Source organism: Pecten maximus, chromosome 5 (assembly GCF_902652985.1).
Source record: "Pecten maximus chromosome 5, xPecMax1.1, whole genome shotgun sequence".
Lineage (NCBI taxonomy): Eukaryota > Metazoa > Mollusca > Bivalvia > Pectinida > Pectinidae > Pecten > Pecten maximus.
The window spans coordinates 50815561-50830760 of NC_047019.1; the positions used below are offsets into that span (position 1 = coordinate 50815561).

The 15200-nt window shown below is 37.5% G+C and overlaps 1 protein-coding gene across 1 annotated transcript; it reads left to right on the forward strand.

Annotated features, from left to right (window-relative positions):
* The first annotated feature begins 2665 nt into the window (after positions 1 to 2665).
* Positions 2666 to 7923, forward strand: LOC117328299 (neuropeptide CCHamide-1 receptor-like). Its single transcript, XM_033885824.1, has one exon. It carries the CDS (start codon positions 3361 to 3363, stop codon positions 4507 to 4509), a length of 1149 nt encoding a protein of 382 aa, XP_033741715.1. The 5' UTR covers positions 2666 to 3360; the 3' UTR covers positions 4510 to 7923.
* The last annotated feature ends 7277 nt before the right edge of the window (positions 7924 to 15200 follow it).

Below are 15200 nucleotides of genomic sequence, written 5' to 3' on the forward strand. Positions count from 1 at the left end.
ATGCAATGCCTTACAAGCGTACACGTGCATGTCATTGCCCGTGCAAATCTACCAATCGTTTTACTATATCCGGTAGCTTTATGTTTGATCTAAGACCACCAAAGACACGAGCCTGACTTTGAGCTCCTCTCATCACCTTTGTCTGCTGGTCGGACTCTTCAATAAGCTTTTCCTGTTTATTTACCAACTGTAGTTAACGGTAATCAAAATCATAACCCCTTGCTTAGACGTTCGCATTGCCAAATACAGAGCTTTACTTATGCGTTCTCCGGCGATAAACTACGAGCATTTCAGTCCGTGCATTCTTTATCTACCGGTGTATATATAGGTAAGCTTATTTAGTCAACATTGTACGGATGTATTTATTAAGTTCATACTTATAAAACCAATACTTCCTATTTACATATTTCGATAACAAGGGAAACTGACAAGTTTTGTCAATTTAAAGAAATTTTACGCCTTGCCGTTAAGGTAGGGGCTTTATCAACGTCTAATTAAGATACTACCTTGCCGATACATACCTAAGTATGATTCTATATTGTAGAGATATGAGTGCAGAAATGTCTTAGTACCAAAGAGAGCGAGGTTGCGTGCTATATTGTAGAGATAGAAATGTACAGTTGTGTGATCGCACAACGTTCCAAAAACATCGTGCGCACATCGTGCAGACATCGTGCGCACTAATGTGCGATGTGCGATACAAACCGCACAACTGTGCGATGTAAACCGCACAGCTAACGATAGGTTTATAAATAATTTAATTTTGTATGAAACACGCATTTTCATTGGCTGAAATAATTTTGTTATACCTCCATAACAAATTTTTTTACGTTGCGAAATGTAACGTCATTTTTGATTGGCTGATGACGTTGCGTAATAATTTATCACAGAAAAGAGTTCGCCAAAGAAAGTGAAATATCTTGGTGTGTATAAGACGAAATTAAATTATAAGAATTAACATTAATTATTTTTTCTGTTATACAGTCATAACAGAAAAAAACTGGAGTGTGGGTTTATTTAGAGTACACTCCAGTTTTTTTATGTTATGCCTGTATAACAGAAAAAATAATTGATGTTAATCCTTAAATATTTCGAAATAACTAGTTATACAAAAACATATACGAAAAAAAAATTATGGTACTAGATGGTCGCTATTATATAAACGTGCTGCATAACAATTGTTTTCATTCATGGAAATGGGCTGTTTATTTTTGCCATTTAAGTACCGTCATTTTGTCTCGCAAGTATTCGTGATGTTTTCGACGGCCTGGTGATACATCTACATGTACATGTACCAGAATGGTAGACGGACATCACTACGATTATTTATCTTACTTTATACATAAATTACATATAATATGTATTTTTAAACAAAAAAGAAATGTTTCTATTCAAAATAGGTGGTTTTATCTGCTGTTTAGTTCTACATGTATTAAATAACCTGTATATAATCTCGCCGAATACACATTTCTTCGACTTTCCTAGGCCTAGAGGTGTTTCATTCCTAATAATTATTGCATATATTTCAACAAAAACATGGTTATTAGCTGCCTCGTAAAATGTTAATCGTTGTATATCTTTTACAATCGTTCCACACGTTTAAATCCTTAGATGACGCGTTCCTCATTTTATATCGACCACGATACATATCGCACATGTACCGTTCCAATCGCCCATTGTGCGCACATTTTCCTGCACGATCCGTATCGCACATATCGCACATCGTGCAGACATCGTGCGCACATCGCACATCGTGGAATGTTGTGCAATCGCATAACTTTTAGTTATGGCTTAGCACCAGTGAGCGCGAGGATGTGTTCTATATTGTAGAGATAGAAATGTAGTTATGGCTTAGCACTAGTGAGCGCGAGGTTGTGTGCTATATTGTAGAGATAAAAATGCCAAAGTCTGATTGTTTTCAATGAAAGATATCATTGTTACTATAAAAAAAGTCGCATTGTTTTTGTACAAAGATCTCTTATTTTCATACAAATATATCATTGTTTTTGTACAAAGATCTCTTATTTTCATACAAATATATCATTGTTTTTGTACAAAGATCTTATCTTTTTAATAAAAAGGTTGTATTTTTTTTACCAAAATCTCGTAGGGTTCGATGACGTTTCAGTGCCGTACGCATGTCAATGTCATATATAAAGGTGTACATTAGAGCCAATGTCATATTGAACGTATTCAATTAAATACAACAAGACATGTTCACGATTGTTAGGCCAGATTTATAACATAGCTAGTCACCCAATCAACTCCTGTCTATACGGCCGAATTGCTGTGCATTTTAATCGCGTGGCTTGTTTATTTACCACGTAAAAATAGTGTTATTAGTATGTGACATCCGATCGTTTATAGATACAATATATACATCTCTATAAAATTGTCTTGCCAGCATTGCTTGCGGTACCATCCCATTGTAATGTGTAACGCGTCACCCAATTGGCTGGGGGTACAGATGTTTTCCGCGTGCATATGTTCTGCAGCACGTGCCAGCGAAATAAATGTCTCGTGTTGTACAATAGTACATCATTTCCAGTTATAACTAAACGTCAAGGAGGAACACCATCACAAAGTGGTGCGTGTCTGTTTGTTTGTTTTTTGTTTTTGTTTTTGTGTGTTTGTGTGTGTGTGTGTTGACCGTCAGATGAAAAGTATATGTAACAAGCCGAGCTGTGTGCTGAGATATATTCTTCAGAAACCTACAATTTATACTATCATTTGTCCAACTCAACACCATCGGGCCTCTGCCAATACTACATGTATGTGCTGGAGCGGCATTACTATCGATCGCTCGTCTACCAACCAACGGGCGCGAGCTCCACGAACGATCAGCCAATCACAAGCTCTAGCGTAGTTTGCCGATCCGACTTATTAAAAGGATACATTAGTTGAATTGCAGGCGCCGAGATAAGAGCAAATGTTTTACTCCCGAGGGAGCCAGTCTCACATATAAACTGGTAGGGACGTGACTTAGTAACGGGATCATTTCAACATGACCTTGTTTACCTATTACACCTGAACGTGCTAATGATGCAGACGTCGCCCAATGGGACCACCGCGCCTACCCCGGTGATAACAAGTTTTGGACTGAAAAATATATCATTGCTTAATTTCTGTAGTAACATACTGGTGATCAGTGGGATTTAACAAGGAGACAACAAGTGTTTCACGGAATCAGACACATCTGACAAGGTGAGAAGTAAAACAGCAAAATTGTTTTTACCTTTCAGAACAATGCATCACCTTCAATTTATATACCATTAATAGAATCTCTTTATTCGGACCAAATTCATCACCCTTCGACATTCGATTTTTATTAAGAATATTTTAAAGAATTAAAACATCACGATGTCGCATTCCAATGTAACCTCTCAACGCTTGGATGAGATTGCGGGATTTATAAACGACAGTGTTTGTAATGTAAGTGTGTGGACTAACTGTTCTAATGGTACAGAAGACTATGATCTCATTGTCCCTGTACCCCAGATCGTCGTCCCTATCCTCTTCGTCATTCTCATGTTAACCGGTGTCGTTGGTAACGGTACACTCATATTTACTGTCCTACGGAACAAGTCCATGCGGAATGTTCCAAACATTCTTATTGTTAATCTATCGGCTGGGGACTTGTTACTGTTGGTGATGTCAGCGCCTTTTTCGGCGACGGTCTTCACTCTGGAGTCGTACCCTTTTGGTGAGTTGATATGTAAGATGAACGAATACCTTCAGACCTTGTCGGCCGGGGTATCGGTCCTAACTCTCACTGCCCTAAGCGGTGACCGATACGTCGCCATCGTGTATCCGATGAGCAAGCACAAGGGCAAACCAACTTTAAAGACGTCAATCGCTGTGGCATTCATATGGATCATTTCCGCCATTTTCGCTATTCCGGATGCCATCAGTTTTAATATCCAGATCCACGCGGGAGTGTACTACTGTCAGCCATTCCCCGTCAGATGGCAGGAGTGGTACGGGAACACTCACTGTCTGTTCCGCTTCTTAACCCTCTTCCTGATCCCTCTCATTATTATCGGAACTTTCTACTTTTTAATGGCGCGAATCCTAGTCAAAAGCAGTCGTCAGATGCCGTGTGAGGCCACCAAAGGACCGGGACAGAGTCAACAACAGCAGCGCCAGATCGAGGCTCGAATGAAGGTGGCGCGTGTAGTATTATCGTTTGTACTGCTGTTTGTGGTGTGCTGGCTTCCTCGCCACATCTATCTCATCTGGTTCTATTGGGGCACATCCGATTTCAGCGAATTTTGGGTGTGGTTCAAACTTTTGGGATTTTGTCTCACCTATGTCTACTCGTGTGTCAATCCGTACGCACTTTACTTCCTGAGCAGTCAGTTCCGGAAGTACTATAACCGCTATCTATTCCGCTGCTGTCCCAAGTCATATCGGCTTCGTGACTCGAATGGATCCGGACTACAAAGCTACAGTACTGTCCGGAGAGGCAGCACCTCCCTCACCATGGTCAAGTCCAACTCAGAAATGTGACTTTGTATGTGTTCCTACCGCCGGAAGTAGCCCGTTACGTGACGTTGGCCCATGTCATTGGGACATAGAATGTTATTGCCGGCTAAAAGCATGACATACCGCTGGAAGTTTATCGGACAAAATTATATATATAACAAAAATGACAAACTATAATGTTGTTTATAAACCTCATCAAGCGAAATTCACCTCTTACGTCACGCCCGAGGACCAGGATGCAGTAGCCGAAACTGCAAACTATATGATCTATTGCTACACTTATTATCAGTGGTCTAAAACCACGTGATTGTATCATTATTATTGTCATCAGCGGTCCAGAACCACGTGATTGTATTATTATTATTGTCATCAGCGGTCCAGAACAACGTGATTGTATTATCATTATTGTCATCAGTGGTCCAGAACCACGTGATTGTATTATCGTCATCAGTGGTCCAGAACCACGTGATAGTATTATCGCCATCAGTGGTCCAGAACCACGTGATTGTATTATCGTCATCAGTGGTCACGAACCACGTGATTGTATTATCGCCATCAGTGGTCCAGAACCACGTGATTGTATTATCGTCATCAGTGGCCCAGAACCACGTGATTGTATTATCGTCATCAGTGGTCCAGAACCACGTGATAGTATTATCGTCATCAGTGGTCCAGAACCACGTGATAGTATTATCGCCATCAGTGGTCCAGAACCACGTGATTGTATTATCGTCATCAGTGGTCACGAACCACGTGATTGTATTATCGTCATCAGTGGTCCAGAACCACGTGATACAGAACCACGTGATAGTATTATCGTCATCAGTGGTCCAGAACCACGTGATAGTATTATCGTCATCAGTGGTCCAGAACCACGTGATTGTATTATCGTCATCAGTGGTCCAGAACCACAGCGTGTTGCCTCGGACCAGGCTATTATTCCAGAGCAATGTGCAAAATTCGTCCAGGAATTACTACTGTACAGTTATTAGTTATACTTTTGTTGGAAACCCAAACTAATTTGTTGATTATTGTTGTAATAGATCAGGACCAATAGGAGTGTTGAGTACAGTCGTGGTGCTGCGTGATTGTTGACCAACATGGATTTAAGATATGTGACAACGCCTTGTCCGTACAGTCAATATTCATATGGACGATTCACTCGTGAAATGACCACCAGACTGTTACAACATATGCTGACGTCACAGAAAGTACCAATTATGGTCAGATACCAACGTCGTGTTTGAGAACATGAGATAACAGTCGTACTTTTTAACTAGATTTGTGAATTTTCACACGGATTCGTTCGGAGAGCTCCTCGATCATGGTATGGTCACTGCAGGGTCTGTCACCGAGAAAACATCCAACTGTCCGTCCTATGGACGTACGTCTGGGTCTTCACCGAGAAAACATCCAACTGTCCGTCCTGTGGACGTACGTCTGGGTCCCTCTTTAGTACAGTGAGTGTTAAACTAATGACATTAAGATGTTCAATGTTCCATTTTGTTAAGAAAAAAAGAAGCAAAAATCAATATGGCGATTTGGGTTCCTTAACCGGGTATTGGGCACGGTCGGGAGGTGATAGGGGCCCGGATCCGGGGGTGGGGCGCGGTAGGGAGATGATGGGAGCTCGGATCCGGGGGTGGGGCGCGGTAGGGAGATGAATATGGCTCTGATCCGGGGGTGGGGCGCGGTAGGGAGATGATTATGGCTCTGATCCGGGGCTGGGGCGCGGTAGGGAGATGATTATGGCTCTGATCCGGGGGTGGGGCACGGTAGGGAGATGATTATGGCTCTAATCCGGGGATGGGGCACGGTCGAGAGGTGATGGGAGTTTTGATCCCGGGATTGAGTGTGGTTGGGAGGTAATGGGGATATGACCGGGGTTGAACGAGGTGGTAAGAGAATTCTTTAAAATAGTACATAATAATGATTTCTCTTTCTCATTTCTCGTTGGAAGTCCAGTGACAAGTCCCCTTTGCCAGGTGTCCGCCACTCTGTTCAGACACGACAAGGGCAGCTAATTGAAATTTAGTTAGTGTCTTTTAATTAACTTCCCCATTTGATACAATTTTGAGTACAAAACATTTTTGGTGTCAGGATCACATTCAATTTGTTTTTATCTACATCATAAACACAAGTTTAAATACTTAATTATTACAGACAAATCAGAAGTAAATTCATGGTTATCCCTTCAAATTCCTTTTCATAAAGCTATCGTAGATACGCGCTGATAAGTTCGTATATGTATCCATATCTTAAATAATACTAACACACTTTAAGTGAGGAACTATTCAACTGAGGTAAGTGAAATAGGTTTTTCTTCAGACTATTAAACTGAATTAATGAAACGAAAAAAAAGTTGGGCTTACACAATTTTAAATGATATTCGAGGAGATATGTATGACAGCAGAAAACAAGATAATGAACTCTATATATAATAGAAAACTTAGTGTCGACTATCCTGGTATTCCCGTATGTCTGGGTTTATGTCCTGATTTACAGGTATTCTCAGACATCACATCATCATTAAAAATCCCGCTATTTCATAGCTCTGTTCTGTATAATCACTCCCAAAAGAAATTGTTGTTTTTTTGCCTTCGGCCGATAGAGGTAGATGTAATGTAACATCTGTTTAAACAATAGTCCAGAACAGCTTTCAAGGGTATTGTATTTTGGGGCATTTTGTTATTAATGTCCACTGTCTTTGGGAAACTTAAAGGGTATTGTCGGGTGTTATATTTTGGTTATTTTGTTATCAATGTCCACTGCCTATGGGAAACTTAAAGGGTATTACATTTGGGGCATTTTGTTATCAATGTCCACTGCCTATGGGAAACTTAAAGGGTATTATCGGGTGTTATATTTTGGCCATTTTGTTTTTAATGTCCACTGCCTATGGGAAACTTAAAGGGTATTATCGGGTGTTATATTTTGGTCATTTTGTTTTTAATGTCCACTGCCTATGGGAAACTTAAAGGGTATTATCGGGTGTTATATTTTGGTCATTTTGTTTTTAATGTCCACTGCCTATGGGAAACTTAAAGGGTATTACATTTGGGGCATTTTGCTTTTAATGTCCACTGTCTATGGGAAACTTAAAGGGTATTGTCGGGTGTTATATTTTGGTTATTTTGTTATCAATGTCCACTGCCCCTATGGGAAACTTAAAGGGTATTATATTTTTGGCCATTTTGTTTTTAATGTCCATTGTCAATGTTAATATAATAGATATCATTTAAGACCTTTTGTACCCCTGTCTATGGGACATGACATGTGTCAGTCTGACCAGTCTGACCAGGAAGGATGTTTTCTCGGGCGGCCTACAATATACATGTTATGTGTTGTACTGTCACGTAGATAAGGGTTGTTACATGTGTATACAGACAATGGTCTAAATAAAATATCGTTACCGTGCATGGTTTCCATTTCTCATTACAGAATTGTTTGTGTTGCTTTCGTAATGGGCACTCCTACTAGAGGAGTTTATTAGGTTCAAATAGAAGCCTCGTGACTGAAAAAACAGAGATCTATTGAAGCATATTGCTTTGCTGAATTATTTTCTTTTTTTCTTTTTTCTTTTGTAAATATAGATAGATCACTTAGCATTGTACAAACGCATCATCCCCCCCCCCCCCCCCCCCCCCCCCCAATTATTTCATATGTCAATATCTTCATAAGCATTGGTCTACAAAGAGAGATGATAAGACATTGTTATTGGATTTACAGTAATGTACAGTGGTGTAGTGTGCCTGCACGGATCTATAGAGGATGAAAGCCTCGAATACATATATACAGATGTTTATACTTGAATAAAACAGTGTGAATTATTTACTCTGGGGAACCTATTGATATTTACGATAAAGTGTACCAAATAATTAACATAGTATTCAGGATAAGAATGCTTACCTTCAGTAGGCCTATCTAAAAACAGACATGTGCATGTATCTTAATCCGAAACCTCAAGCATATCTAAATCCGGAACCTAAAAACATATTTATATCCGAAACCTTCACACATTTCTATATCCGGAACATTAAAACATATCTGTATCCGGAACCTAAAAACATATCTTTATCCGAAACCTTCACACATTTCTTTATCCGGAACCTTCAAACATATCTATATCCGAAACCTTCAAACATATCTTAATCCGAAACATTAAAACAAATCTAAATCCGGAATATTCCAACATGTCTATATCCGAAACCTTCAAACATATCTGTATCCGAAACCTTCAAACATATCTTAATCCGGAATATTCCAACATGTCTATATCCGAAACCTTCAAACATGTCTATATCCGAAACCTTCAAACATATCTGTATCCGAAACCTTCAAACATATCTGTATCCGAAACCTTCAAACATATCTATATCCGAAACCTTCAAACATGTCTATATCCGAAACCTTCAAACATGTCTATATCCGAAACCTTCAAACATGTCTATATCCGAAACCTTCAAACATATCTGTATCCGAAACCTTCAAACATATCTGTATCCGAAACCTTCAAACATGTCTATATCCGAAACCTTCAAACATATCTTAATCCGAAACATTAAAACATATCTTAATCCGGAATATTCCAACATGTCTATATCCGAAACCTTCAAACATATCTGTATCCGAAACCTTCAAACATGTCTATATCCGAAACCTTCAAACATATCTGTATCCGAAACCTTCAAACATATCTATATCCGAAACCTTCAAACATGCCTATATCCGAAACCTTCAAACATGTCTATATCCGAAACCTTCAAACATGTCTATATCCGAAACCTTCAAACATGTCTATATCCGAAACCTTCAAACATATCTTAATCCGGAATATTCCAACATGTCTATATCCGAAACCTTCAAGCATATCTTAATCCGAAACATTAAAACATATCTATATCCGAAACCTTCAAACATATCTAAATCCGAAACATGCAAACATATCTGTATCCGAAACCTTCAAACATATCTTAATCCGGAATATTCCAACATGTCTATATCCGAAACCTTCAAACATATCTAAATCCGAAACCTGCAAACATATCTGTATCCGAAACCTTCAAACATATCTTAATCCGGAATATTCCAACATGTCTGTATCCGAAACCTGCAAACATATCTAAATCCGAAACATTAAAACATATCTAAATCCGAAACATTAAAACATATCTAAATCCAGAACCTTCAAACATATCTTAATCCGGAATATTCCAACATGTCTATATCCGAAACCTTCAAACATATCTTAATCCGAAACCTTCAAACATATCTTAATCCGAAACCTTCAAACATATCTTAATCCGAAACATTAAAACATATCTAAATCCGAAACATTAAAACATATCTAAATCCGAAACATTAAAACATATCTAAATCCAGAACCTTCAAACATATCTTAATCCGGAATATTCCAACATGTCTATATCCGAAACCTTCAAACATATCTTAATCCGAAACCTTCAAACATATCTTAATCCGAAACCTTCAAACATATCTTAATCCGAAACATTAAAACATATCTAAATCCGAAACATTAAAACATATCTAAATCCGAAACATTAAAACATATCTAAATCCGAAACATTAAAACATATCTAAATCCGGAACATTAAAACATATCTAAATCCGAAACATTAAAACATATCTAAATCCGGAACATTAAAACATATCTAAATCCGAAACATTAAAACATATCTATATCCGAAACCTTCAAACATATCTGTATCCGGAACATTAAAACATATCTATATCCGGAACATTAAAACATATCTATATCCGAAACCTTCAAACATATCTATATCCGGAACATTAAAACATATTTATATCCGGAACATTAAAACATATCTATATCCGGAACATTAAAACATATTTATATCCGAAACATTAAAACATATTTATATCCGGAACATTAAAACATATCTATATCCGGAACATTAAAACATATCTTAATCCGAAACCTTCAAACATATCTATATCCGGAACATTAAAACATATCTATATACAAAACATTAAAACATATCTATATACGAAACATTAAAACATATCTAAATCCAGAACCTAAAAACATATCTATATACGAAACCTTCAAACATATCTTAATCCGAAACCTTCAAACATATCTATATCCGAAACATTAAAACATATCTTAATCCGAAACCTTCAAACATATCTGTATACGAAACATTAAAACATATCTTAATCCGAAACATTAAAACATATTTATATACGAAACATTAAAACATATCTGTATCCGAAACCTTCACACATTTCTTAATCCGGAACCTTCAAACATATCTTAATCCGAAACATTAAAACATATCTTAATCCGAAACCTTCACACATTTCTTAATCCGAAACCTTCAAACATATCTTAATCCGAAACCTAAAAACATATCTTAATCTGAAACCTTCACACATTTCTTAATCCGAAACCTTCACACATTTCTTAATCCGAAACATTAAAACATATTTATATCCGAAACATTAAAACATATCTTTATCCGAAACCTTCAAACATATCTTTATCCGAAACCTTCAAACATATCTTTATCCGAAACCTTCAAACATATCTTTATCCGAAACCTTCACACATTTCTTAATCCGGAACCTTCAAGCATATCTTAATCCGAAACATTAAAACATGTATAAATCCGAAACATTAAAACATATCTATATCCGAAACATTCTAAAATATCTTAATCCGGAATCTTTCAACATTTCGGGTGCTACAATGTATTTACTTCCAGTGTCTGCTGTACATGTATCACATTTAGAACAGATAATTATGGATATGAAGGTAAAAGGAATACACACAATGTATTAATAAACAGATGCAATAATTGAATCACAGCAACGCCATTAATCTTTCACTAGCACATTACAATACATAACTAAAACAAATTTGAAGCTTACATCCAACGGTATCGTTATCTTCAATATAATCCGTATATATTAGATACTTAGGAAATCATATTACCTTATCATCTTCAGGTGCCCTGTCTTAGGATAGCCCTTAAATAAAAGTCTACCAGGCTTATTTCCGTTGAGGTCCACTTAAAGTTAAAACCGTTAGAATGATAGAAATATATTTGAATTGCTACTAAGGGACAGTATGTACTGTACTACAATCGGCCCTAGCTAATCAATGGTAAACTGGACTTCTGCTATACTTCCATAAAATTATTCTTAACCAACATCTTAAAATAATGATTGTCCCACGTCTTTTTAATAAAAGCAGGACGCGAGTTCCAAGCAAACATTTTATAGTGTTCATGTAAAAACTTGAGGTTTCATCGCCTTTAAGTGCCATATTAGACCTAGTTTGGTATTTAGATAAATTTCTCCGGAAGTCCTAGATACTAACCGTGAAAAATGTGGAAAAAAAACAACAAACAAACAAAAACAACAACAACAACAAACAAACAAACGTGATTTGGTCTTAGCTACGACTTTGTCAAGAGTTTAAAAACGTGTTTCAAATTTACAAATTCCTACACTTCATTTTTTTCTCTCAGGTGAGGCTTTAAATCCTATCGTTTTGTTCTGCACAACCTGTTGGTTACCGTTCATGTTTTTCGACAGATCTTCATACTAACATGTATAATGTGACACTGGCTAAGTACACTACAGAATGTCTGGACTGGCTAAGTACACTACAGAATGTCTGGACTGGCTAAGTACACTACAGAATGTCTGGACTGGCTAAGTACACTACAGAATGTCTGGACTGGGTACGTACACTACAGAATGTCTGGATTGGACTGACAAACAATTACTGTACAGGAATTACAGTCTCTAATTACCTAGTTCAGTGACGATGTATGGATTCTCCCGGAAGGAGATCTTAAATTATAATACTAAGAAATTTCACCCATTATTTTGCTTCAATTTTGCAACCGTTGCACCAAGTAATGATTTTTTTTTTCAATATTCATATTTGCGACAGAATAAAATACACTTAGATTTGTCTAAGTACAGAGAAGAGACAACTTATAATCACTCGGCTAATCAGGACATGATGGCATAGCTTTTCCGAAATTAGGGATAGGATCAGGATGGGGACAACAGGATGTTAGGATCACCCGCATAACGTTACAATGATAGACATATAATGTTTATATCATTGACATAGATTAAACATAATAGAGGTCAGATTAAACGACCTTGGGGTACCCCACAGGTTAAATCAACGACAATCTGTTTTATATTTATCAAATAGAATTTAAACCAGGTTAAAATTGATCTTCCATAACACAAAGTTTGTTACACGCGGTACATAATTGTGAACGCCTTTTTGTCTAACAGTGCCATACCTGTACCTATAAAAAGGCCTTCGGAGGTTTGTAATTTTACACGAGTTGGAGGAGTAGGAACTCCTACAACCAGATTAAAATAATTCAAACAAAATATTGTTGGTAATGAGATAATTTTCATATCGTGTGTAAACAACCTTTTCTGATATTTTGGAAGTTATACTTGGGATGCAGACAGGTCTGTTATCGTCATGTCTATTTTTTTTTATCTCTTCTCTTAAACAGAGGTTTGACTTTTGCCAATTTCAAATCCTCCGGTAAACTACCGTCAGAGATAGATGCATTTATTAAATATGTAATGGGAATCTTAACAACTGGAGCTGCATCCTTCAAACATCGTACCGATATATCATCTATAGAAAACTTTTGATTACAACTTCAGTATTAACATATATATTTCCTAGAATGATCCTGAGATGGTTCTGATCAAGTGTTGGTATTTTTCTGAAACCAAAGATGGCAGCTAAAACCGCCATGTTGGAAACACATTTTAAACTTACAAAGTTCCCAAGCTATTTTTTGGCATTTTATAACATGGATGCGCAATCACTGTTTTCCTGAATACCACAATTAAAATTCTTCTTCAGAGAGATTTAGCTTGAACCTTTTTTGAAGTGATGCCGAGATGGTCCTAACCAATGCCAGTATTGATATTTTGTCAAGCTGTTCTGAAATCCAAGTGGACTGCCATCTTTGAAAACAAACACAAAACATTTTCTTTCGTCACCTGAGACGTAGTCTAATCGTCCTTTGTCTATCGTCGTCCGTCGAGAGTACATTTTACATTTTCGACTTCTCAACAGGTGTAACGCCCTGAACCCGATATTGAACCGTACCTTGCTTGGACAAGGGCCTACCAAGTCTTTTCAAATGAATGTCATTGACCTTTATTTAGGTCATATTGGCCAAATAGGCTAAACACTTTGAACGTCTTCTGGGTTGAGTGACAAAACAAGTCAGATGATCACTTTGATTTGACAGTTGGGTCTAATGATCACCTTGATTTGACAGTTGGGTCTGATGATCACCTTGATTTGACAGTTTGGTGTGATTGTCACCTTGATTTGACAGTTTGGTCTGTTTGTCACCTTGATTTGACAGTTTGGTCTGATTGTCACCTTGATTTGACAGTTTGGTGTGATGATCACTTTGATTTGACAGTTTGGTCTGATGATCACTTTGATTTGACAGTTTGGTCTGATTGTCACCTTGATTTGACAGTTTGGTCTGATTGTCACCTTGATTTGACAGTTTGGTGTGATTGTAACCTTGATTTGACAATTTGGTCTGATGATCACCTGATTTGACAGTTTGGTCTGATTGTCACCTTGATTTGACAGTTTGGTGTGATGATCACCTTGATTTGACAGTTTGGTCTGATTGTCACCTTGATTTGACAGTTTGGTGTGATGATCACCTTGATTTGACAGTTTGGTATGATGATCGCCTTGATTTGACAGTTTGGTCTGATTGTCACCTTGATTTGACAGTTTGGTGTGATGATCACCTTGAATTGACAGTTTGGTCTAATGATCACCTTGATTTGACAGTTTGGTCTGATTGTCACTTTGATTTGACAGTTTGGTCTGATTGTCACCTTGATTTGACAGTTTGGTGTGATGATCACCTTGATTTGACAGTTTGGTCTGATTGTCACCTTGATTTGACAGTTTGGTCTGATTGTCACCTTGATTTGACAGTTTGGTGTGATGATCACCTTGATTTGACAGTTTGGTCTGATGATCACCTTGATTTGACAGTTTGGTCTGATGATCACCTTGATTTGACAGTTTGGTCTGATGATCACCTTGATTTGACAGTTTGGTCTGATTGTCACTTTGATTTGACAGTTTGGTCTGATTGTCACCTTTATTTGACAGTTTGGTGTGATGATCACCTTGATTTGACAGTTTGGTCTGATGATCGCCTTGATTTGACAGTTGGGTCTGATTGTCACCTTGATTTGACAGTTTGGTCTGATGATCACCTTGATTTGACAGTTTGGTCTAATGATCACCTTGATTTGACAGTTTGGTCTGATTGTCACCTTGATTTGACAGTTTGGTCTGATTGTCACCTTGATTTGACAGTTTGGTGTGATTGTAACCTTGATTTGACAATTTGGTCTGATGATCACCTGATTTGACAGTTTGGTCTGATTGTTTGGATATTTCCTGCCCTGTTTGAGTTGACCAGTGCAAACAAAGTCGAATTTTCTGAAACAAATGAAGCGATTTTGGATTGATATAGTTTTGGTTTAGGTATTTATGTAACAAGGTTCAAATTATTCAATATACATCCGGTCCACACAAATGAAGCTTTTTCTTGATATACGATAGTCGACAACTTAAAGAATAAATCATTTAACCCGCCTTACCTTCAGCTAGCTTTGAAGATTTC